We start from the raw sequence: 27,328 nt of genomic DNA, 5'->3' as shown, positions 1-27,328 counted from the left end.
TACTTGAGTAAAAGTACAAGTGCTCGATCAAAAAGTGACTTGAGTAGAAGTGGAAGTGCTCGATCAAAAAGTGACTTGAGTAGAAGTACTAAAGTATTCAACATTTTTTGTACTTAAGTATTGCAAGTAGTTTTTTTTTTAATTTTGCTACTCAAGTACTGAAAGTAAAAGTACCAGTAGTTTTGAAAAAAAAAATTGCTACTTAAGTACTGAAAGTAAAAGTACAAGTACTGTGTTATGTAGTTATTAAAGAAAGAAGTCAAAAGTTTGAACATCATATTGTTTTTTGTTATTTCAAATGCAGCTTTTATTTATACATACAGTAGCATTTATTTTCGTATGCGCTGATAATACACATGTTTTGAGCTTCATGAAACCTGCCATCTACTGTTCTGGCAGTGGTCATTTTTATAATAGTAACGAGTAACTATGCAGCACAAAAAAAAAATATTGGAGTAGAAGTATTGAAATCATCGAAAAAATGTAGTGAAGTAAAAGTGGAAGTAGGAGAAAAAAATTCTACTCTAGGAAAGTACAGATACCGCCTTTCGGTACTTAAGTACAGTAGTGAAGCAGTTCTACTTAGTTACTATACATCTCTGGCACTTGTACATCGGGGAATGTTTTTATAGGACTTTGATATTTCATTGATATGAATTTGGTTATATTGTTTAATTATATGTGAAACACATTTTATGGCATGAGTATACGTTTATGACATTGAGTGTTAAATGTAACAAGCGCGGTTTATTAACTTTTGGTGAAATTGTGTAAAAAATCTGTGTGCATTTTAACTGAAGCTGTCATTATCAAGGTTAACAATTTTGCATAAGCACAACAATTATAGATCCTAGGCACTGAACCAATTTTTTTATTTTTTATAATGATAACATAATTTACTCAATTCTCTTATCTGTAATGTGAACAGCGCAATGGCAAAAAACAAACTATTATATTTATAAAAGAGAGCATTATAAATAAAGCTTACCTCCTGTACCATTTGTTGTTATAGAACTGCTAATATTTGGCTTGTCCAGTTTGGATCCCCCAGATGCATCTCCACTACCTACACGATTATGCGGACTTGCTAGGTCCTGCATTTCCATAGACCTGTTGGGGAAAAGAAAAAGCACATGCTAATCATTATCAGGTTTGGTAATTGTAACAGTGTGGCTACAATTTGAAATGTACTAAAAATATTTTAAATATATTGGCAAGCATTCTACATTCAACAATTGGAAAACAAATAATTTAATCTAAAATACATTGTTATATTTTTATTTTTTATTTAAACTCTAAACACATTTTACAGTTTGTCTTGGTTTCTAAATATGGTTTCGATACTAAATATGTATTTTTTATGTGTTAATTACTTTGTTTAAAAAATATGCATACATATATACATTTTCAAAGTGAACATATTATTCAATGAAGGCTATTTAATGTAAAAATAGATTCATCTTTTTTTTTTCTTTTTTTTTTTTTGTTTACAGTTTCATTCATAGTCAAAAAAGCAACACTGTGAAAAATCAAAAACAATTATTGGTTAAAAAAAACAAAAAAACACTGTAGCACACTTTCTCTCCCTTTGTTCCATAGTTACATATAGTTACATAGTAGTTGAGGTTGAATAAAGACAACAGTCCATACAGTTCAACCTGTGTAGGTGTATGTGGACGTATTGATTTCCCGCACCCCCGAATGTTTTGATCTTGGAGATCTATGTCCAAGAGTCCTTTAAAAGTAGCCATACTCCCCGCAGTTACTACCATTTGTGGAAGCGAGTTCCACAATCTTATTGCCCTTACTGTAAAAAAAAAAAAAAACCTGCGTAGCCTGAGGTTAAATCGATTCTCCTCTATTCACATTGAATGGCCTCGTGTCCTCTTACATGCCTTGCGACTGAATAGTTTTTTTTCCTATGCTGAGATCACCATTGAGGTATTTGTAAATCGCTATCATGTCCCCTATCAGGCGTCTTTTATCTAGGGAGAATAAATTAAGCGCTTGTAAACGCTCCTCATAATTTAGGTCCTTCAATCCCCTAACTAGCTTAGTTGCCCTTCTTTGAACTCTTTCCAGTTCCAGCACATCCTTTCTGAGGATTGGTGACCAGAACTGGACAGAGTACTCCAGGTGTGGCCAGAATACTCCAGGTGTGGCCACTTTGTTTTCTATGCGAAAACAAAAATTAGCATTTGTCACCTAACTTGTCATCTGACTTGACTGCCTGACAACCAGAGCACTCCATCAAAGAGAAATTATTGGGTACGCATAACCTGTAGGACTCTGTTACAGATATAGTAGCACACATCCTGAAGGGAAGGTAGGTATTAGATCTATGGCCTAATTTATAGGAAATAGCCGACAAAGTAGGCCATAGTTCTATGGCATATGGTCATTAAAGGGTTAACCATTTACACCAATCCCTTCTCTTTGAAGAAATGTATGGGGAAACTATGGAAGGAGAATACACAATCTCCGTGTAGATAATATCCTTGGTGGGAATTGAGTTCAAAACACAGGAACTGAAAACCATGTGTGCCAAAAAGCTGCATCTAGATACAAAGATATACTGGTTAGTCAGATATTTTTACAAAGTTTGTTAAATAAGTCAAAAAGCTCAGTAATATCCTTTCCTCTCGCTGTGCACCGTGGTTTCTCCTGCTGGCTTATATGTTACAACAGGAACAACAGCATGTGGTGAGGGGATAGGTATTTACCACACCTAGGGTAAAGTGGTGAAGCTTGAGGACATAAGCTGCCAGAAAGGTAAGTATAAGGCATCTTCTCTTACAGTGTGGGCTAGCTTAGTTTGGACCCTGTAGTAACAAGGTAACTATTGAATGATATTTTGGACACAATAAAGCAGTAATTGCCAATGTATGAGCTAAAGGGAGCCCAAAATCACCAAAGCACTGCAGGTAATGTTCCATATACGTAATGCTTGGTGGGACTGTGAGAAACTGAAGACCTAACTGAGTAAATGAGGGCAGCTACATTTTGAGGCTAGGGGTAAGGCTGCAGATGACAATTTGAAACTGAGAACATGTTACAAGAGGCTAGTAATGATCAGTGCAATTCCTCCAAATGTTCCCACTATAGACTGTTAAGGTCTAAGGGCGGCATGTAATCTGCCACTAGCGAGTTCTTAGTAACATTTTTTTCTCCCCATAAAATAGGAAGCGCACAGTAGTTGAATTGCTTGCTGAAGGAACAAAGTGTGTGCAGCTCACACCCAATCCAGCTGTCTGCAACAGAAACCAACACTGTCCTTCAAAGGCCAAGTCCACCTTTCTGAACATGTTATATTTTACACCCATATTTAGGGTGTAACATGGAACATGTTCAGGATCCACCCCCTGATCCCTCCATTCCCTGTGACAGCAGGAAGGGGACCCTATCCCCACATCTGCTGTCACAATTTGGAAACAGGGTGGCTATGCAGGGCTCCACCCACACAGCCACATCATTCATTCACAGAGTTCTGTGTGGAAAAGAGATTTCATCTCCAAATATGGAAAGGTTTCTTCACAGTAAGAGCTGTGAAAATGTGGAATAGAATCCCTCAAGTGCTGGCCAGATCTGTAGATTGCTTTAAAAAAAGGCCTGGATTCCTACCTAAATGTACATAATATAACTAAATACTCACTTTTATTGGAAAAGTTAATCCAGGAAATATATGATTGCCTGGGGATCAGGCAAGATTTTTTTACCCTGCTGGAGCAAATCGGATCATGCTTTGCTGGGGTTTTTTTACCTCCCTCTGGATCAAATGTGGGTATAGGATTGTGTATATGGGATTGAATGAATGGTGGGTTTTTTTTTTCTTATTTTTCCCTTTTATTGGTTGAACTAGATGGACTTGTGTCTTTTTTCAGCCTGACTAGGCTCTCGTATTTCATTAATCTTCCTGCAATTATCTGCATGTATTTCCTGTACAGACAGCTATACTGAGAGCCTGCAGGAGCCAGGCATTGCACGCACATCTGCTGCCTTTGTAGGCTCCTTAGGAAAAAAAAAAATAATAAATGCACATTTTTTTTACCTGTGCATTTATTTTTATTTATAAAAAGTGAACTTACGCATAAGCTGCATAAGTGCCTGTCACTTGAGGCTGCCGGCAGGTCAAAGGAAATATGCATATTCCAGCACTGCACCTCTTAAGCAAGCAGATATGTACATACTCTCACATCCAGATAAGTGCCATCCAGATGCACAGGCACTTTTCCTCACCAGTCTCACAAAGGATTCCGAATAGGAATAGGTATTTATAAAACCTAGTAAAACCAAGTACTAGTATGCAGTCTAGGGTCTGAAGGATGTAGAGCACAAATGTTTACTTGGTGAAAATCAAAGACCGGCATGAGCCTAATTCAGGGTCATTGCCTCTGCCAACATACATGCTGGACGCTGCTAGGTACCGTGCTTGCCTCCAGGGTCACTGGCTCTAGCAACATACAAGCACTCAGGCCCATTACATTTAGAAAATGTCCTGCTTGCATGTATATATTGAACTATATTTCTTGATTAAATACTTTAAGTTTGCACTATCAAATATGGCATACCATTAGATTGTGGTAATGCCACTTCTGTTGGTATCTTCTCAAACATCTCTGCTTACTATTCATTAGTAACATACAATGCATTCTGTTGCCATTTCAAATTGAAAATTGAGGAGCCGTATAATGTAAAGTAAAATGAATTCATGGGAACATACTGTATATCTACAGTGCATCACTTAGACAATGTAAAGAAATACGACATCACGTATGTGTTACATTTCATTTTGTCAGGTAGAAGCCATATTTTTTGCCCTTCTGAGTATAGTAATGTGACTGTTTGGGCCTGGTCTCATGTCCTTGTGTTAAATGCTGTAATCCTGCTGTCTATGCCTCTGATTTTATTGTACCCCTTTGTGCATTACTTTTATATCTTTTGTTATTTATTTAAAATTGCAAAACTCATTAAAAATCTTTAAAACCAAAAACATGTGTTAAGTGAGCGCTATAAGGCCTCAGCCGCTAGCACGAAAAGGTGAATATATAACCTTCTTAACAATAAACACTAAAATATGTGTAGTGCTAAAACAAATACAATAATATAAAGCACGATGTGCTGTGCCTGTGAACGAAATCAACAGTCCAGCCAAGACAAAAACCGCTGCTCCAGGTGATTCTCATAGGCTGAAATGAACAAAATCCTGCTGTGGTGTACACCCTGCCACTGCTGCAGATTCCAATTGTAAAAAGAGTAGAGGAATGGTCGCACTTCCCATAGGATGCAATAAGAATTTATTAATAAAGTAAAAAAATCAACAGTCCAGATGTGCATAATGGTCCATAATCCTGGGGTTGACAGGGACCGCCACCACAATCGACTTGTTGTTTGTTTTTTTTCTATTCTCGAAATCTTGCTGGAACTCTCAACTGCATCTTCCCTGGCTGTGTCCTTGACCTTTGTATGCACTCATTCGATAAGGTTTGTTGTCATGTGTAAGATTGTTATCCATCCATTTATTGTACATTAATGTACTATGTTTCTCGTTTATCTACCTGTATTGCTTTTTCAAATCTCAATAAAATTGTTTTTGGAAAAAAAAAATAGTCCATATTCCAAGGGTTATAATCAGGGCTTTTTTTATTAGAAAAAAGTTGCAGGAACTTAACCACGCCTCTCTCACTTGCAGGGAGATCATCCATTGGGGGGTGTCAGCATTCACACTGCACCACAGGCACCGGTATTTCCTTTGTCCCCATACTGCACTTGGAAAACACAGGAAGCAAGACTTCTGTGCTTACAAGTGATAATGATGAGCAGGGAGCAGAGGGCCTGAGCCAAAGGTGGTGGAACTGAGTTCCACCAAGTTCCAGCTGAAAAAAAGCCCCGGTTATAATAAAGTGTAATAAATAAAGTGTCCAGATATGGTAAAAAGAATGCAGTGATGATTGCTATACACCTCAAATGAGAAGTAATCTTAAAAGCGTGCTCCTCCTCCACCATAGAGATGTACTATATACTATACAAATGAGCCTGTGAAACAATCCAATCAAACACAGGAAAGCTGGCCTGGTCTGCAGGACCACCCCTTAGGTCGCCGTGCTCTGAATACACTGTATGAATGCTCACCAATCAGAGCCAAAAATACTCGTATAGTGTAGTATTTTTAAAAGGTATTAAAATGACATGTACATGTCATAAAAAAGACCGCCCATTCCTGGGATAAGGATACAGCGGTTAGACGCCAGCGTGTAGGCCCCTCTCAATAAAAATCTTTGTAAAGCAAAACGTGTGCAGTCCATTTGGGCCTCTTAAAGTCAACAACAAGTGTTTGATTGCTTGGGTTGCTGCACCACATAGAAACACTTTACGCTACCTTATTAAATAAACTTGATAGCATTTTAGTTCCTGTGTTATACAAAAGGTCTGGCGAAATCGAAGCATTGCCAAAACCACAAACAATTACATTAGTACTGTTGCATCTCTTTAAATGAACACTGGGCCTCGGATAAACACTCATCGATGACATGCACCTGACATCTGACTCACTGGAACTGGGAGAGATTTGGGCCCCTTTCACACATACGGCCCGTTCAGTTCATCAGTTCAGTCACGTCAAAATGTATCAGTTTTTCATCTGTTTTTTTCATCCGTTTTTTCATCCATTTTTTCATCCATTTTTTTCATCAGTTTTTCATGCGTTTTTTCATCTGTTTTTTCATCCGTTTTTCATCAGTTTATTTTTATATCCACTACCAATGCGAAAACGGATGAAAAATGGACCATTTGTCCGTTTACATCCGTTTTTCGTCCGATCCGTTTTTTTTGACGGATAAAAAATAGGGCATTCATCCATTCCAAAAAACGGACATTGACGGAAGCGGATGAAAACGGATGGTAACGGATGATCATTCATTGTCATCCATTTTTACATAGAGATGCATTGATGTCCGTCTTTCATCCGTCAACGAATGGATGAAAAACGGACAAACGGACCGTATGTGTAAAAAGGGCCTTCGAAATCTACAAAACACATGTTCGAAATGTAAAATTAGTATATGAAGGCCATCACTGAAAGTAGGAAAAAAACAGTAAACAGTAATAAATCCCTGCCGAAACAAACTTCACAGGCTGCTTGTATACATTTAGATCTTGAACTATAGTATGAAACTGGAGGTAATTCCCACTAAATTCCCAGATAAAACGGAGAATGGACTATCTCAATACCCAAACATTTACAAAATACATAATAAAAAATAAATGTATAATTTATTTTTTTTATTATGTATTTTGTAAATGGGTACCGAGAGTACATTTTCCTTTTTATCTGGGGATTTAGTGGGAATTACCTTCAGTTTCTCACTATTTTTATTGTAAGGATGAAGGTACCTCTCTTACTTCCTACGGCCTCTTTCACACGGTCCGCCTCCGTAGGCGGATCCGTGTTGCTCAGCGGGGATCGATCCGCGATCCCCGCTGAGCCGGCGGATGACAGCTCCGTCTCCGCTTGCAGAGCGGAGAGGGAGGTGTCTCAGCCCCCGCTGCCCTCTATGGGGGATCGGATGAGAGCAGACCGCCTGTCCGCTCCAATCCGATTACTGAACGGATGGAAAAATAGGGTTTCCATCCGTCCAGATTTCACGGACAGGATCGGATACGGATGGCAGCCGGTGTCAGCGGAGGTGTCTCCGCTGACATCCGCTGCCCCATAGAGCTGCATGGAGGATCCGATCAGATCCGCCTAAAAAACTGACAGGCGGATCTGATCGGATCACCTGTGTGAAAGAGCCCTAAAACTCATTTTTCTCACCCGAGGTCCATCCTTGGACTACATATTCTGAACTCCTGATAACTAGCAGTCAAGCCTCTTGTATATTATTGTTCAGAAACAATACATTTGTAAGAGCAGATTCCTTTTAGGTAGATGTGGGCTTATGGAGCCCAAAACCTGGAATGAAACTGTGTTAAGTGCCCAGGCTTGAAGTAAACTGTACATAAGGATAATCACGGTTTCTCTAGTATTAGTCATGCAGCCTCTGTAAGTTATATTATTCTTACATAACAATATAGCCATAATACTGAAGACATCCAAAGGAATAAACAACATAGCGTGCCTAAGTTGCAGGTAAGAGAGAAAAACGTCTTGCTGTATTATTATTAGGGCACTGTGCAAGGGTTACATGAAAATGCTAAATTTCACAGACACCCCATTAAATGCCTAATTTTATCACTTCACAGCTCTGGATTTGAATAGCGGGCCACATGTGTTTGCTTTCAAAGTGATCTTTTAGACTACTCTGGAAAGGAAAGCTACACCTATAGGACCTTATAAAGCAATGAAAGTTTTTATTCTACATTTTCAAATGGTATGTTTTTCCTAAAATGAGTGAGGAGCAAAACATAAAGCACCTAGGAGAACAAGGACGTACAGACAGCCCATCTGCAATACAACCACATGAAAGACCCATGGGCAAATTCAAAACCATTAACAGAAGTGCCAGGAAAATCTGCCAGAGAGCCAGATGCTGCAAAGCATTGAGGGATATCTTCCACAGGTTGTCATCTGAATCCTCTAATTACTACTCAGTGGGAAAAAGTAAGAAGAATCAGACAATTCATGTACACAAAGCCCAGCACAGATATAACACCAAATGTGAAGCCAGTGTTCCATAATTGGCAGTTGCAGCTTTTAAAGTGTGGTAGTAATAATACTCAGGTGTAATACTCCACAAAATTAAAAGCATGATTAAAATTTGTAGCCAGTAAAGAATTTCACTCCTGAATGCTTTTAGTTTACAGGATACAGTCTACTGGATATCATTATGTGTTTAATGGATAATATAAAGATAAAAACCTTATTTACTTTAGCTGTATATTTAAAAAATTTAAAGAGTTATTCAACACTGGAAATCAATTACAATAAAAATGTAAGAATGACCACAATAAGAGCAATATAAACACTATACTACCAAAAGTATTGGGACACCTGCCTTTGCATGCACATGAACTTTAATGAAATCCCAGTCTTAAGCCCCGTACACACGCACAGATTGTTGGCCGACCGATCGGCCATCTTTTGTCCAGTGTTCTTTGTTGGTTGAAATGTGCTCTAGACTTGCACTGGACTTTTGTTGGCCAACAGAAACCAACTTCAGAAGTGATGTCATGTGATGGTTGACTTTCCGTGTGTTTTTTCTTCTCTGAGCATGCCCAGTCTTGCTCATCTGATTTTTGTCTGCCGAAATCTGTACTGACTGACGAACAATCGGCCGTTCTGTTGTTGGCCAACAAAAATTTTATAGCATGCACACCAGATTTTTTTCGGCCGAAAATTCGCAGTTGGTTGTCGGAAGCATCATACTAACAAGCCTACAATTGGCCGATCGGACGTTGGCCAACAATTTACGGCCAACAATCTGTGCGTGTGTACGGGGCTTTAGTCAGTAGGGTTTAACCTCCCTGGCGGTATGATTCTTTTGGATTTTAGGTGCTGAAAGCGGTACCATTATTTTAGGTGCTGAAAGCATGTAATTCTTGTGAATGAGCAGCCCAAACCAACTGTATACATTTATTATACATATTATATATATATATATATATATATATATATATGTATGTATACATATATTATATATATATATTATATATATATATACATATATATATATATATATATATATATATATATATATATATATATATAATGTATACAGTTGGTTTGGGCTGCTCATTCACAAGAATTACGTGTATATATATATATACGTGTATATATATATATATATACGTATATATATATATATATATATATATATACATATATATGTATATATATATATATATATATATATATATATATATATATAATATGTGTGTGTGTGTGTGTATATATATATATATATATATATATATATATGTATATGTGTATATATATACGTATATATATATATACTGTATATATATATGTATATACAGTGGGTACGGAAAGTATTCAGACCCCCTTAAATTTTTCACTCTTTGTTATATTGCAGCCATTTGCTAAAATCATTTAGGTTCATTCTTCTTCCTCATGAATGTACACATAGCACCCCATACTGACAGAAAAACACAGAATTGTTGACATTGTTGCAGATTTATTAAAAAAGAAAAACTGAAATATCACATGGTCCTAAGTATTCAGACCCTTTGCTCAGTATTTAGTAGAAGCCCCCTTTTGATCTAATACAGCTAGGAGTCTTTTTGGGAAAGATGCAACAAGTCTTTCACACCTGGATTTGGGGATCCTCTGCCATTCCTCCTTGCAGATCCTCTCCAGTTCTGTCAGGTTGGATGGTAAACATTGGTGGACAGCCATTTTTAGGTCTCTCCAGAGATGCTCAATTGGGTTTAAGTCAGGGCTCTGCCTGGGCCATTCAAGAACAGTCACGGAGTTGTTGTGAAGCCACTCCTTCGTTATTTTAGCTGTGTGCTTAGGGTCATTGTCTTGTTGGAAGGTAAACCTTCGGCCCAGTCTGAGGTCCAGAGCACTCTGGAGAAGGTTTTTGTCCAGGATATCCCTGTACTTGGCAAAATTCATCTTTCCCTCGATTGCAACCAGTCGTTCTGTCCCTGCAGCTGAAAAACACCCCCACAGCATGATGCTGCCACCACCATGCTTCACTGTTGGGACTGTATTGGACAGGTGATGAGCAGTGCCTGGTTTTCTCCACACATACCGCTTAGAATTAAGGCCAAAAAGTTCTATTTTGGTCTCATCAGACCAGAGAATCTTATTTCTCACCATCTTGGAGTCCTTCAGGTGTTTTTTTTAGCAAACTCCATGCGGGCTTTCATGTGTCTTACACTGAGGAGAGGCTTCCGTCGGGCCACTCTGCCATAAAGCCCCGACTGGTGGAGGGCTGCAGTGATGGTTGACTTTCTACAACTTTCTCTTATCTCCTGACTGCATCTCTGGAGCTCAGCCACAGTGATCTTTGGGTTCTTCTTTACCTCTCTCACCAAGGCTCTTCTCCCCCGATAGCTCAGTTTGGCCGGACAGCCAGCTCTAGGAAGGGTTCTGGTCGTCCCAAACGTCTTCCATTTGAGGATTATGGAGGCCACTGTGCTCTTAGGAACCTTAAGTGCAGCAGAAATCTTTTTGTAACCTTGGCCAGATCTGTGCCTTGCCACAATTCTGTCTCTGAGCTCTTCAGGCAGTTCCTTTGACCTCATGATTCTCATTTGCTCTGACATGCATTGTGATCTGGAAGGTCTTATATAGACAGGTGTGTGGCTTTCCTAATCAAGTCCAATCAGTATAATCAAACACAGCTGGACTCAAATGAAGGTGTAGAACCATCTCAAGGATGATCAGAAGAAATGGAAAGCACCTGAGTTAAATATATGTGTGTCACAGCAAAGGGTCTGAATACTTAGGACCATGTGATATTTCAGTTTTTCTTTTTTAATAAATCTGCAACAATGTCAACAATTCAGTGTTTTTCTGTCAGTATGGGGTGCTATGTGTACATTCATGAGGAAGAAGAATGAATTTAAATGATTTTAGCAAATGGCTGCAATATAACAAAGAGTGAAAAATTTAAGGGGGTCTGAATACTTTCCGTACCCACTGTATATATATATACATATATTTACATAAAAAGTACAGTAAAACTGCAGGAAAGGGCACTGGGGGGTAATGTAATGTGATTTATTTTATTTTGAACGATATCAGTGTGTTTGGTGCATTTTACATTCGAATTTGCCGCCGGTTCCACCCCCCGGCGGACGTCACGTCGCCGGAGACGGAAGCCGGGGCTTGCAGACGATCGGGAGGAAGCTCCGCCGCCGCACACCGCTCGCAGTCTTCGCTGGATCCCGGAGAAAAGGTAAGTAAAACCTCCTCCAGCATCCAGCGATCTTCCTAGCGCTACCCCGAGTGTGACTCGGGGTTACCGCTTTTGGCACTAAAATCTAACCCCGAGTCACACTCGGGAATACCGCTAGGAAGGTTAATAATGAGTTGGCCCATTCTTTTCAGTTATAACAGCTTCAACTCCTCTGGGAAGGCTGTTCACAAAGTTTAGGAGTGTGTCTATGGAAATGTTTGACCATTCTTCCAGAAACGCATTTGTGAGGTCAGGCAATGATGTTGAACGAGAAGGCCTGGCTTGCAGTCCATCCCAAAGATATTGTATCGGTTTTAGGTCAGGACTCTCTTCATGCCAGTCAAGTACCCCAAACTCACTAATCCATGTCTTTATGGACCTTGCTTTGCACTGGTGCGCAGTCATGTTTGAACAGAAAGGGCCAACCCTAAACTGTTCCCACAAAGTTGGGAGCATGAAAACAACCAAAATATGTTGGTATGCATACGCCTTAACCTCCCTGGCGGTATCACCGAGCGTGACTCGGGGTGGATTTTTTAGGTTAGGATCGGTATCCCCGAGTCACGCTTGGGGTAGATGTGCAGAGCGCGCAGCGCTGTCTCTTACCTTCTCCTGGCTATCCAGCGATGATCTCCCATTGCTGTGACCGCCAGCCGAGATCCCCGCCACTCGTCCGTTGGTATGATGACTTCCTAGTTCCGTTCCCTGCAGCAGCAATGCTGCATGGGAGCGGAACTGGGAGGGAAATTCAAACGTTGCACAAAACACAAACACATAACACATTTATATTATATATATATATATATATATATATATATATATATATATATATATATATATATATGTATATATATATATATATATATATATATATATATATATATATATATGTATATGTATATGTATGTATATATATATATATATACACACACATATATATATATATATATATATATATATATATATATATATATATATAATGCATGAATTACAATCTAATCAATAATATAATTTTATTATATATATTATATAATAAAATTATATTATTGATTAGATTATAATTCATGCGTTTGTGTTTCAAATTTATCACATCTGGGATGTCTACTAGACTCTTGTTTTGGTCAGGTTTAAGTCAGTAATTACTAAGAATTGTAGGCCTATAATACATAACGCCAAATTTCCATGAAAAAAATTGTACCGCTTTTGGTATATAATTCCTGACATAATCATACCGCCAGGGAGGTTAAGAGTTCCCTTCACTGGAACTAAGAGGCCAATCCCAAACCCTAAAAAAAAAGAACACCACCACACTATAATCTCCCCTCCACCAAATGATTTGGATCAGTGGACAAAGCCAGGTCCATAAAGACATGGATGAGCAAGTTTGGGGTGGAGGAACTTGACTGGCCTGCACAGAGTCCTGACCTCAACCCGATAGAACACCTTTGGGATGAATTAGAGTGGAGACTGCAAGCCAGGCCTTCTATCCAACATCAGTGCCGAACCTCACAAATGCACATCTTGAAGAATGGTCAAACATTCCCTAGACACACTTCTAAACCTTGTGGACAGCCTTCCCAGAAGAGTTGAAGCTGTTATAGCTGCAAAGGGTGGGCCAACCCAATATTGAATCCTACGGACTAGGACTGGGATGCCATTAAAGGTCATGTGCATGTAAAAGCAGGTGTCTCTATACTTTTGGTAATATAGTGCATATATATATATATATATATATATATATATATATATATATATATTCGAACAAGCTGAAGTTAGAGGCTGATTGGCTACCATGCACAGCTGCACCAGATTTTGCACTCTCCAGTTTTAGTAAATCAACCTCACTCTTATCCAAGCCTGCTTGTCTGCTTCTAACAGGCAGACCTTGATGTAAAAACTTAAAGTGGTTGTAAAGTCAGAAGATTTTTTATCTTAATACATTCTTTGCATTAGGATAAAAAGCCTTCTGTGTGCAGCAGCCCCCCTCAGCCCCCTCCCCCCAAAACTCAACTAAGCCCCCTCTCGATCCAGCGATGTCCACGAATGCCTGTGCTGTTTGGGACGCTCTCTCCTGATTGACTGAGTCACAGCAGCAGTGCCAAAGGCTCCCACTGCTGTCAATTAAAGTCAGTTAGCCAATGTGAAGAGAGAGGGGGCGGGGCTAAACCGCAGCTCCATGTCATGGAGACATGGCTGGATGGATGAGTTTGCTTTGAATTTTAAAAATGAATTAAATAGCGTTTACAGTTTGTGGTTCTCAGATACAGTTAAGTTCCACTTTAAGGACAAGAATCTGTGAATTAATCTTGTTAATTACGTTCTAGCAACATATATACAAGTTAACACAACAAAACAGGTGTTTCTAAAATAATGTCATTTAGTTGAATATATATATTCAACCACAGCCTGAATTTCTTCTTAGTATTAGATACATTGAGGAAAAATTAGAACCTCTGTCAGGTTTTATTTCTGTCTGTGTCCTCATGTAGGTATTTTCCCATTACTTCCCTTTTAGTCACCAGGACAGCAAGAGAGAAGAATCCCACTGAGAACATAAACAATTATAAAACCACCATTTTTAGTACATTACAAAGGGTTACGACTTTTTTTATTTGCTGCAGTTTAAACCCATTATTCTGCACTCATCATAGAGGTGACCTGTAACCAATTTGAACTACACAACAAACGCTATCAGTCTAATCTTCTGCTGTCTCAAAACCAAAAATAAAACATATAGCATATATTATATGTTTACGGTGCATGATGTCTATGTTCATGTACCTATTTTATTTTTAATCCTAGGGTGGATTGCTGTAGCTTGATTTGATATTGGTGGGCTCTGTTTACCCGGTCTGACACTGGCAATAGACTTGCATTGCTCTAATGACATAATACTGCATTATAATAGCTTCTAATAATAAAACTTTCAAAGGCTACATGAACAAGATCACCTGGACTGTCTAAATCACGTGTCAGACATAAGGCCTGCCAGGTCATTTCATGTAGTCCCTGCACCAGAGCTTTTTTTTTAACCATAACGTGGAGGAACTCTGTTCTTCCATCTCCAGCTCTTGCCCTCCATTCCCTGCTCACCACTGTCACTGGTAAACACAGAAGCCTTCTTCTGATGGTTGTGGAGGGAGAGGTGTGCAAAGGTGGGGGATGGAGGAGAGTGGTGCAAAGGTCAGAGCCATTGAGGGGTGGAAGTGAGATGTGGACATCCTGTGAAAGACAGTTGAACCCTGCAGGCTGTGCATAGCACACTCCTAAACCCTGCACTCTATATGTAGCACACTTCTCAACCCTGCACCCAGTACTTAGTGTACCTCTGAACCTTGCACTTGATATGTAGACCCCCCTGAACTCTGCATTATGTATGTAGTGCACCTCTGAACTATGTACTGAACTAGCGCACCCCTAAGCTTTCCACTATGTATGTAGCACAACCCTTAAACCTCACTCCTAAACATACTCCTGGTATTTATTGCCCCTTTAAAATCCTCCAACTGTTAGGGCAAATTAGCCACACCCTAACTGAGTTCCTGCACCTATTATGTCAGAAAAAAATCCCTGGATAAATGTATATAGTCTTACAGATACAACTGGCCCTTTGAGGGCAACCATAATGCTGATGCGGCCCGCGATGAAAATGAGTTTGACACCCCAGGTCTAAATCATCTCAGATAGGACAACTAGTTCTGCAACGAAGTACTACTCATTCATATAGTCATTGCTAAACAAAAGAAAAAAGCTTCAATAAATCGGTTCTTAGGTTAATAATGTAAAGAAACTTTTAGCAGTTTAGTATAGTCAGAACAACTGATAAATTGTTCAGTGGCTGATATACATGCATTGAGCACACCATTCCTTGATGAACTGTACTGCAACCCCAGCAAAAAAAGAAAAAATGCATAGTCTGAAAACAGAACAATGTCATTGTAACCCTTATCCTCGTTTAACTTATTTTTTCTAATTTATTTATCTCATAATACATTTTCACTCTAGTCTATGTCTGTAGGCACATCTGTCAGTTGGCAGCCTAACATCTTTTTTTAATATACTGCAGACAGATGTTCGAGCAGTATTTTATTTTTATTTTTTTTCGAGATGCCAATGCGATAAATGCTTGCTTGACTCCACTTTCCTTTCTCTAGCATGATAACTTTATTGCTACTGTCACTGAAAATGTACACTTGATAATTACTAAGTCAACGTATTGTAAGGTTTGAATGCTTCTGCAAGGCAGAGGCTGAATGACCCATGACATTACACACATGAGGTAGGAAATCTTAGGCATATAGCCAGAATCTTCTGTAAATTGTGGTTAAAAGTAAAAAAAAAAACCCTCAATTGATTTTCTAAGGTAAAGATTTTTAAAGTGAAACATCCTTTAGCAATCATATACCAGTCTTCTTTCATAATTGTATTTTACTTAATGTGAACCTTTCCATATAGTGGTAACTTCACTCCACAGCTATTTTTGTGCAATATTCAATTCTGCAAAAATATGAAATTTAAGAAGACTAAAGAAAGTCCTTACCGATACGTTAATTTCACTTTTTCTGTGAAATGTCAACAATTAAAAATTAATTTACATATGTAACTTCTCATCCTGGATTATACCATATGCAGAGAGCAGTAGCACATGGAAGAGTGGAGGTGTCTGATGTGTGGTTTACAACCTGGCTTCACCTTCTCTACGCTGTGCAATGAGCAAGATGGTGACTTTCGATGTGAAAATAACTGAGTCTCTCAAAAATGTAGTACACTGCTGTTCACCAGTGCCTAGAGATGGTAGCTGCATTATTTTTCCTTTCTTTTTTTTTTTTTTTACGCAAAGTACATCTTCTACATGTACATAAAAATAGTTGTTGATTTCCAGAATTCCGGTTCCATTGTAATTTCTAGTGCACTGAAGTGTTATCAGCTTTCCCAACTATTTTCAGTGAACTTCAAAACACTTCCTCTCCATGTAATGGAAATAACAGAAAGTAAATGACCAACCCTAAGAGTGAATACAGAGGGTTGGAGGGAATTTTAAGGTACCTATTCATCTAAAAAAATCAGACATAGACAATTATAAAAACATCAAAGTTTATTTTAGTATGTTGACTATCCAGCCACGCAACCGAGTTGGTACTTAGTCCATAAGAACACTGTTTGAAATCCACATACATCCATTTCAGAAAGATATATGCATACAACCCCCAATTATAGTATAGTTCCCTTTACACCATGGGTGCTCAACCTTTGACCCTCAAGCTGTTGCAGAACTACAAGACCCACCATGCCTCTGCCTTTGGGAGTCATGCTTGTAACCAGGGCTGCTGATAGAAATCACGGGGCCCTGTACAGACTACCTGACAGGGCCCCCCTAAGACAATTTTAAAGCTATATTTTGATAAAAATACAATCACAAAGAAACAAATACAACATAACTCACAGAATTCCTGCTAAATCTAAAAGATGAAATTGAGTTCATAAATAAATAAATAAATCTCTGTGTGTCAACAAGGTCTTGGGGTTCATTTACATGGGTGCTGTGGTCTGTACAGTGTAAATCAGTGGTTCACTTATGTGGCCACCTGGAGCTGTACGAACACAGCCGCAGGTCTTAATTTGACAGGCATGGGGATGCAGGTGTATGGCCCGAACGCAGACAGTGTGCATTTAGGGGCCACGCACCTTCACACCTGTTAAATTGGGGCCTGTGGCTGTGTTCGTACAGGTACTGCATCCCCATAGAATGACAGATGGCTCCAGCCCAAACCACTCCTTCACACAGGCAGAGTACCTGTATGAATGAGCCCTTAATTTGATTTTTCAAATTTTCGAACAACCCTGTTGGGAAGGGGGGGGACAGGCTTTGGTGAAATATTATTAGGACAGATGTAACTAAAAAAAAAACAGATCTCTCCAACAGTGTGCTAAGAGGGATTCCATCTTCATCTGGTCTTCTCTCTGGGTTCTTGGGCTCCAGTCATTTGTGCTAAGAGGGATTCCATCTTCATCTGGTCTTCTCTCTGGGTTCTTGGGCTCCAGTCATTTGGCCAAACTGCGATGATGTAACTCACACACATGCGCGGGGGAGTCATGGTCAAAGCACAGCTCTCTCAATGGATGCTATACTGTCCAATGAAAGCGCAGTGCACGTGCAACGGTGTTGTCAACGGCTGCTGCTTAGGAGATATTCACTGTACCTACATGTAAGCCCTATTATAGGCTTACTTGTAGATACAAGATAAAAAATGGAGTTTACTACTGCCAGATAAGTTAGTAAATGGTAAATAGAATGAGTTAATACATGGATGCAGAGGGAACTGAGAGTGTAGGGGAGAAGAAACAAAGTTGCATAGATCAGGAAGCAGTCTGGGGGAGAGGAGTGGGAAGCCCAGGTACATAAAGCACACTAAACTTCCCTGGGACAAGGTAACAGGCAGCTATGGAACCAGTGTATCAGTAAATTCTTCACCCCATGGGAATGCAGCTGATCAGCTGTGACTGTGTCAGGAAGACAGAGCAAAGGGGGAGAGAGATTAAAAAAATATACAGGCCGGGAGAAGGGGTATAGGAAGAACTGCAGGGAGAGAAAAAGTTACAGAGATAACAAACTCACCTAGCAAAGCTAACATTAGAGCCAGTGCTTAGAGGGGGGGCCCACACAGGGAGGGGGATTAGTGACAGACGACAATTATGTCTCTCTTCCTCTAGCAGCTGAAAGCTGGCAGCAGTGAGAGGGGGAGAGAGCAGCTTTCATCTGCTGGAGGAAGAGAGACACAATTGTCGTCTGTCACTAATTCCCCTCCCTGTGTGCTCGGGCCCCCTACAAGAGGACCAGTGCCCCCCCTATCAGCGGCCCTGCTTGTACCTGTCAGCTTTGCAATGTCTCATGGGACTTGTAGTTCTGCAAATCTGGAGAGCCACAGGTTGAGTACCCATGCTCTAAACAGTAGTGGTATAACATACAATTGTTAAGTTTGTATAGGGATAAATTATCCATCTGTGCACCAAACTGGTTTATAAAACATAAAACCGTAGAGGGACTGCAATCTTTCTACGCATTTCACTGGTATGCTTCTTCAGAAGAAAGGTGTTCATAAAGAATGTTGAAGAAAAAGCTACTGTTATACGTTGGCCAAAAAGGGTATGCATAGAAGATGCTTCCACAAAAACAATTGACATGAGAGAGGGAGAAAAAATGGGTTGCAAATCCCTCAACTCTGCACAGACATGAGTCTGAAAAGGTGCGCCACACAGATCACCTGTTCCTAAGGTGGTATCTAAGCAGGAAATACTACCGGGGACTCTCCAATTATTGTCATACAGATCCACAAGCTGCACCAGCCCCACAAACCACAGGGAACAGAGTGAAAATATAATATAAATAACACAAGGAGTTGTTTGTAGTCCAAGTTAGGAAAGCAACCTAAGGTGACAATGCTACTTCTCCATGAATCTCATACAATGGGTAAATGTCACTCTTGGACAGTGTGTTACTGTCAGGATCACCAGGTAAAAATAATTAAAAAAAACTAGCTCAACCAACACATCTAAATACCGGTAAGCCTAATATATTCTAAGACACAGTCCAACACTATACAAAATTAGTATGTATTAAAATAGATTGGAAGAAAGTGGTTTTACAACTGTAAGGAACAAAATACATGGCCATATACCACCTATAATAAGAGTTTCCTGCAATGTAATCCTATGCATTGCTGTCCTCACTGATCACTGGGAAAGTTGCCAAATTACTAGGAATAAGTTCAGGTGTCCTACATATCAAAAGGTCAAGAAAGCTCCTCTATGCATGTTCAGGAATGAGAAAACTGCAGCTTGGGATAATTGGTAACTTCACCGGGCTAAAGAAAAGTGTGTCATGTAACCTAAAAGATTTACGCCAACACAACATGAGTGCTATGACAGCTGTCAAAGATATTTTTTTTATCTGATATTATACTATTATGGTACCCACATTGGGTTATATCTCAATCATGTAAGAAATAAGGTAGAAAAAGTATAAAACACTTGTTGTTGTTGGCTATATATCACTAACTCTCATGCTCTATTTCTTAACTTAAAGTGATTGTAAATGATCATCTTGAAGAACAACCCATTTAGTTTAAAATAAAGTTTTTCAACGTTTGAATCCACCGAGTTGCCAGCTTATATCTATCAACGTTAACAGAACAAGTTTGCTTTAACAAAATATAACAAAATACAAAAAAGTAAATCCTGTTTCTTTACTTTCTTTAATAAAGTGTACCTAAAGCCAAATATTTTTTTTGTTTACCAAGCTATTGTTTACAGACCTGAAAAGCTCAAGCTAAAAAGTATGCACATATCTGAGTAATTCATCAACGGTGACCCATCCTTAAGCCAGGCTGCTTCTGTTATGCAGTCTCTTTAGGTAATCTATGGTCCTCTACGCATTCTTTGTCATCTGTTAAATGTATGTGTATATATATATATATATATATATATATATATATATATATAGTAGATAACAGATAAAAAAAAAAACAATTTGAAAAATTGGGCCAAATCATTATAATTTTAATTTAAAAAAACTCCAGGAAAAACACAACCTTTAACAATGACTATATAATGTAAATGTTCTAAATATATATATATATATATATATATATATATATATATATATATATATATATATATATAGTAAATAACAGATATAAAACAACAAATCAATCCCCCTGAGGAAGACACGTGGTCCCTTGTGTCGTCACGCGTAGGGGAAGGGAAAGGACGGACGGACGGACGGATGGAGCGCTTCGCCGAGAGATTTGCGAGACTGTCAGGCTGTTGGACTGAATGCACTGCAGAGGATAAGACACAGCTGCAGCGTCTCCCACTATACCACAACGGTACTTTAGAGATTGTTACACGTGGATGGCTTTTTAAAGGTGCATGGATGCACCAAAACATGAGTGCATTACCACATAATAAAATTAAAAGGTTTTTAAAAGGTATAAGCACCATTGTGAGCTTTTATATTTTTCATGATATGCTGATTACTACGGAGAAAGTGGCTGATATATGGGATATGATCACCTGGAGGCGTTAACCATTTGATATCCAGCATTTGAGCCCAATTGAATCTAACATAAGGTGAGCGCCCAATCACAAGGGGGTGCACGATTAGGAGTGAGTAGTGACACCCCAGTCACTCACCTGGTTTGGGGACACTGCCACGAATTGGTGGCTTGAGCACTTATAGAAGATTTATTTGCACAGATTGTCACAAAAGACTTTATTGGACACTTGATTCCTATTTGCCGCATGGATTTATATATTTATTATTTTACCACAGATACTACTTATCATTTATAGCACTTTATATATTGTATGGATTGATATGCAGTACATTTAAGCACAAGGATTTATTGTGATACACACTTGTGATTTAGCACTTTGCACTTTCTTCTAGCACAATTCATATTCATTTCTAGGAATCGCACTGTACACAACTATATATATTTGTTTTACCTTTCATCATTGGATTTTATTTATGATACAACATTTTAAGATTATGAAATTGGAATCTTTTGCTTGAGGGTTATACACATATATATATATTTATATTATTTTTAGGAATCGCACTGTACACAACTAAATATTTTTATTTATTATTATTTTTTTTTTATACTTTTCATCATTGGATTTTATTTATGATACAGCATTTTAAGATTATGAAATTGGAATCTTTTGCTTGAGGGTTATACACATATATATATTTATATAATTTTTTTGCTACATATTTTTAATTTGTACACATTTGAATAGATTTTTATTTTGCGCAACATTAATTATATATTTATTAGATATAAAACAACAGTTTCAAAATTTGGCCAAATCATTGTTTTTCTTTAAAAAAAAAAAACTCTAGGAAAAACATAACATTTAACAATGAGTACATAATGTTAATGCTCCAATTTTTATTTTTGGGTGCAAAGTAAATTAAAGTATGCCTCCTCAACCTCCGCCCCTAATACTTACCTAAATCCCTCCTTCGATCCAGCGCTGTGCCCATCCGTAGCAGCTCTCTCCGCTCTCACAGGGTTTGCTGGGGCAGTAGTAGACATTGGCTCCTGCTGCTGTCGGTCAAATCCTGTGATGAGGGAGTGGGGGCTGTCTGTAGACACAGAGAGTGCTGCTTGGGATTGAGCCCGCAGGTGGCTTCCTAAGGTGGCACACCAAGAAAAGGTGGAGCAAGGAGTGCTGCCAAGAAGGGGAGGATCGGGGTTGCTGTGTGCAATTCCATTGCACAGAGCAGGTAGGTATAACATGTTTGTTATTAAAGAAAAACAATTACTTTACAATCACTTTAAAAAGTTGTGTTCTCCAAATCTTGGACCAATATAAGGAAAGGCCTGTTTCCATCAAACTCAAAGACAGCTTTGAACATCAAGCAAACCATAACAGATAAAGCATCTGGACCCAACAGTGGCTTCTCCTCCATCTACTTTATTTTCTACCTGGAAATTTGCCAAACTACTGGAAAACAATTCACATGAAGATAACAAGTTTTTACTCTTACTGGAAGTGTCCTTTAAATATATTAAATTATTTTTGCACACAAGAACAATGTCATGTTTACAATACTTATTGATCTGTTATATTGGAGGTCATTTTAATAAGTACATTTTTTATGTTGTATTTGCACTCTGTTTTAAAAATAATGTTTTACCCCATACAGTATTAACAATTAATATTTTTTTTTAATTCAGAAATCTATGTAGTAACCATAACAAAGGTTCTAACATAAAATATAATTTTTTTAGTGTGTTCTGTGCATACATCCACTAGAGTGCGCCATGTTATCACCATTTCTTTATTTGAATTTGTATGTTTTGTTCTTTTTGCAAAAGTGAAATCACAGCAGTCTGTTTAAAAAATTAGTTATATATTAGAGCAACTAGAACTGTACATATCCAACAAAACCTTTTCTCTTTCTACTTTGTTATTTATTTATTTATTTATTTTTTTTCTACTTTGCTATTACAGTTTTTACTTTTAAATGATCTGCCTTAAAGGGAACCTGTCATGAAAAATACATGAGGGATGCTATTGCAAGCCATTAGCTTTGGAAATCTGGTTTCCTGGCTGTTATGACAATCCTCTTGCGTAATTTTCTGAAGGTTGGTTTACTAAAAATAAAATGTTCTCAGCCCAGCGAATATGTGTTCACTTTAAATACCCAATCATGTTCAGAGGAACCGACAAGGTGATTGGAGCAAGCATGACTTCACTGGCTGAAATGAACATTCTACTCCTTTATTAACCACTTCTGAACCGGAAGGATTTTCCCCCTTAATGACCAGGCCATTTTTTGCGATTCGGCACTGCGTTACTTTAACTGACAATTGCAGGGTCATGCGACGCTGTACCCAAATAAAATTGATGTTCTATTTTTTTCCACAAATAGAGCTTTCTTTTGGTGGTATTTGACCATCTGTGCGATTTTTTTTTTGCGCTATAAACAAAAAAGTAGCGACAATTCTGAATTCTGAAAAAAAAAAAAAAACATAATATTTTTCACTTTCTGCTATATAACAATCCCAATAAAAAACAAAAAAACAAAATTAAAAATCAAAATTTTTCATCATTGTAGGCCAATTTGTATTCTGACACATATTTTTGGTAAAAAAAAAAAATCCCAATAAGTGTATATTGATTGGTTTGCGCAAAAGTTATTGTGTCTACAAACTAGGGGAAAGATTTATGTCATTTTTATTTATTTATTTTTTTACTAGTAATGGCGGCGATCAGCGATTTTTAGGAGGACTGCGACATTGCGGCGGGCAGATCTGACACCTAACTGACATTTTTGACACTTTTGGGGGAACCAGTGACAATACTACAGTAATCAGTGCTAAAAATATGCACTGTTACTGTACTAATGACACTGGCAGGGAAGGGGTTAACACCAGGGGCAATCATAGGGTTAAATGTGTCCCTAGGGGGGTGCTTTCTAACTGTGTGGGTAATGGGCTTGCTGAATGAACACAGAGACCTGTGTTACTAAATAGGAGGAACACAGGAGCCCTGTGTTCATTACTGACAGAACAGCTGTCTCCACAAGTGGCTGGGCCCGCTGATCAGCTTCCTCTGTGGCCCCGCAAAGCGACGTACGGGTACGTCGTTTCGCCGGACAGAGCCGACCTGCCGCAGTAAAACTACGGCAGGCGGCCGTTAAGTGGTTAAAGTCTCGGGGTTTTTTTTGTTTTTTTTTTTAGAAAAATAACAAATATGTTATACTTACCTCCTCTGTGCAGTGGTTTTGCACAGGGCAACCCACATCCTCCTCTTCTCGGGTCCCTGCCTGGAGCTCCTGGTCCCTCCCTCCTGTTGAGTGTCCCCCACAGCAAGCAGCTTGCTATGGGGGCACCTGAGCCGAGCTGCAGCTCTGTGTTTTCATTCAGACACGGAGCTGCGGTTCAGCTCTGCCCCCCTTCGGACTGTACATCTCCTTTAACTCCACACTTTTGAGTCTTTGTTGTAGAAGAAGAATGCAGGTTAGACCTTCTGACTTTATTCAGACGTTGCTAATTGGTATACTTGTCCCAAAGCAGTACATCTGAAGTTTAAAGCCAGAGGGTGAGCATGAGAACCTGGAAACTACCATTTTCAAAAGGGGGTCAAAATGCATTTCTCTTCACAAATTTTTATTCCATTTTCATTCACTAGGCTTAGTATACTTCTATTTGCAAAGTGAGAATCCCCCACTCCTTTAGTAAACCAACCTCAAATATTTGTACACTTAAAGTGGTATTAAAGCTTTGTTTTTTCTTTTTTAAGTAACAAACGTGTTATACTTACCTGCCCTGTGCAGTGGTTTTGCACAGGGCAGGTCCATAAGAACATGTAAGAAAAAAGGAGGCGTAAACACCTAGTGGATTACCTGTGGACACCTTTAAAAAAGTTTATTAAAATGCCAAAGACATACTCACAGACATGATGAACAAGAATCGCATATAGAGAATCCACCACATGTGGAAATGAACATATCCCTGTATTTGGACCATTGAGGCATTTCGGGAGCCACGCTCCCTTCCTCCGAGATGGTCTTTCTTTTAGCAGACCCAAATATATAATATAATATAATATAATATAATATATAATGAAATCATTATATATTTAAGTCTGCTAAAAGAAAGGCCAGCTCTGAGGAAGGGAGTGTGACTCCTGAAACGCGTCAACGGTCCATATACAGGGATATGTTCATTTCCACATGTGGTGGATTCTCTATATGCGATTCTTATTCATCATGTCTGTGAGTATGTCTTTGGCATATTAGTAAACTTTATTAAAGGTGTCCACGGGTAATGCACTAGGTGTTTGCGCCTCCTTTTTTCTTTCATGTGCTTATGTGTGGAGTTCCCGGCCTGGGGAGAGCAGCACGCCTGTCAACCCCATCGGAGTGAGCGCTTGGGTGATTCAGTTGTTTCAGCTCCATAAGAAACATAGAGCTGTTGCTCAGCCTCCAACCCCCCCCCCCCCCCCCACACCTCTCGCTCTCTCCTCATTGGCTCACTGGCTGTGATTGACAATTATTGGAGCCAATGGGCTCCCGCTGCTGTCTCAGCTTATAAGGTGGGATAGCCTGGGGGGGGGGGTGAGTTTGCACACAAAAGGTTTTTTAAAAAACCTTCAGTCTTTAGAATCACTTTAAAGATAGTTTTAAAGGAAAGTATTTGTGTTTTCTATACATAGCGATTTAATACCATTTTCCTCTAATCTGTTGATACTTTTGAAACAGAGAGTTTGTAGAGGTGTAATAAAGTCAGTGCAGAGTTTATGATACAATGTAGGAGCCACATGGCTATTTCCCTCAATCACAACTCAGCTTCCCAGCACAATCAATTATAGTCTTTATTGAGATTCCATGGTGTTTTATTGGCACCACAGATCCATCTGTCATTGCCATTTATTCTGGCTGGAATTTTGGCTTAAACTGTAACAATGAACAAAATGACACTGGCATACAATGCAGTCAATCACTAGCATGAATATGGCAGTGTTTTTTGGAGTCTCCTTTGTAAGATGTTTTTTTTAACCTGTGATTGTGTCAGTAGATCCATTATTTTTCCTATGTCTGCAATATGGTGAGAACTGTGCATGCTCTGCAGTGACATAACACAGCACTTTTTGCCTCCTGGTTGACAGTGTGTTCTTAGATGGATATTTCGTTTTAAATAGACTTTAGGTAAAAGGAAAGCAAATTAAAGCCTAAACATTTTATGCAATTACAGCAACATTTTATTTTTTTTTTGTAAAAAAATGTTTAAAGCGTAACTCCACTTTTGTTGAGAAAAAAACATTCCCCTCTGGGTGATCTATGTACATTGCAAGGATTTTAACAAACTTTGTTGCAGATTCCTATCTTTTGTTATTCTGAAGAAATCACTGTTTGTTCCTCTGTGCCTCTGTGCTGAGTAGGTCAAATGGGAGTGGTTTCATAATTATCTATCAACTGTGGCAGCTGCAGGGCTCTAATGGGGAAATCTGCTGGGCCTGCATTCCTTTAGATGTGTTCCTATTGGGAGTGTCTCACCAAAAATGAAATTTTTGTTGCAGGGGATGCCAGAAATCTGACTTGTATCTTAGTGCAGACTTCTGGGGAAATTGCTGAGCCAATCACACAAGCAGGAAATGATGTCTCAGGGGTGTGGTCAATACACGTTCTGTGTACAGAACATCTACAGGTAGCCATATTGCATTGCATTTTCAGAAAATTACAACAGCTGCAGATTGAAAAGGAAAGGTAATTTTTAATAACATTCAATTACAAAATGATTTGTGTTGCAATTGTATACGCTATATTGTTTTTTCTTTATTTGCTATTTTTTTTCCCCATGAAAGTGGAGTTACCCCTTAAAGCGGAGTTCCACCCAAAAATGGAACTTCCGCTTTAGGCATTCTAACCCCCTGACATGCCACATTTGGCATGTCATTTTTTTTGGGGGGGAGCGGGTACCTAGTTTTGACAGGTACCCGCTCCCACTTCCGCTCGGAGCGCCGCGGCGCCCTGAACGGAAGTTCTCCTCTCCCCCTCCCTCCCTGCAATCTTCTGGGACATGTCAGAGGTCCCAGAAGATTGCCGGCCAATCAAGACGCGCAGCGCGACTCGCGCATGCGCAGTGGGTACCCGGCTGTGAAGCCGCAAACTGTCACAGCCGGGTGCCCACAGCAGTGATGCCTAGCGCCGAGGGAGAGGATCGAGGCTTCGGGCGGCCGCATCGCTGGACCGTTGGACAGGTGAGTGAAATGGCTGGAACTCTGCTTTAAGTCACATGAATAAAAGCTATCAATTGTAAGCACTCGTGGCAGAGCAATATGGTTTTCCCAACCATGACACTGCCACTTTTGGTGGTCAGCTTGGTGTGTAAAAAGAAAGACAGAGAATAAAAGATCTACTGGCATGAGCAACAGGTATTAAACAC

The 27,328-nt window shown here is 39.0% G+C and overlaps 1 protein-coding gene across 8 annotated transcripts in view; it reads right to left on the bottom strand.

Moving 5' to 3' along the window:
- Positions 1 to 27,328, bottom strand: part of EYA4 (EYA transcriptional coactivator and phosphatase 4) — a 374,365-nt gene that overhangs the window by 125,200 nt on the left and 221,837 nt on the right. For all 8 annotated transcript variants that reach the window (XM_082249699.1, XM_082249701.1, XM_082249700.1 and 5 more), the window contains one exon: positions 989 to 1,110. In XM_082249699.1, coding sequence (XP_082105825.1) covers positions 989 to 1,110 — 122 coding nt within the window. The remainder of the gene's footprint in view (positions 1 to 988; positions 1,111 to 27,328) is intronic.

This window comes from Pelophylax lessonae (genome assembly GCF_965119305.1).
Source record: "Pelophylax lessonae genome assembly, chromosome: 3".
NCBI lineage: Eukaryota > Metazoa > Chordata > Amphibia > Anura > Ranidae > Pelophylax > Pelophylax lessonae.
The sequence above is the reverse complement of the archived record's forward strand: the minus strand, read 5'-3'. Positions and strand labels throughout refer to the sequence as shown.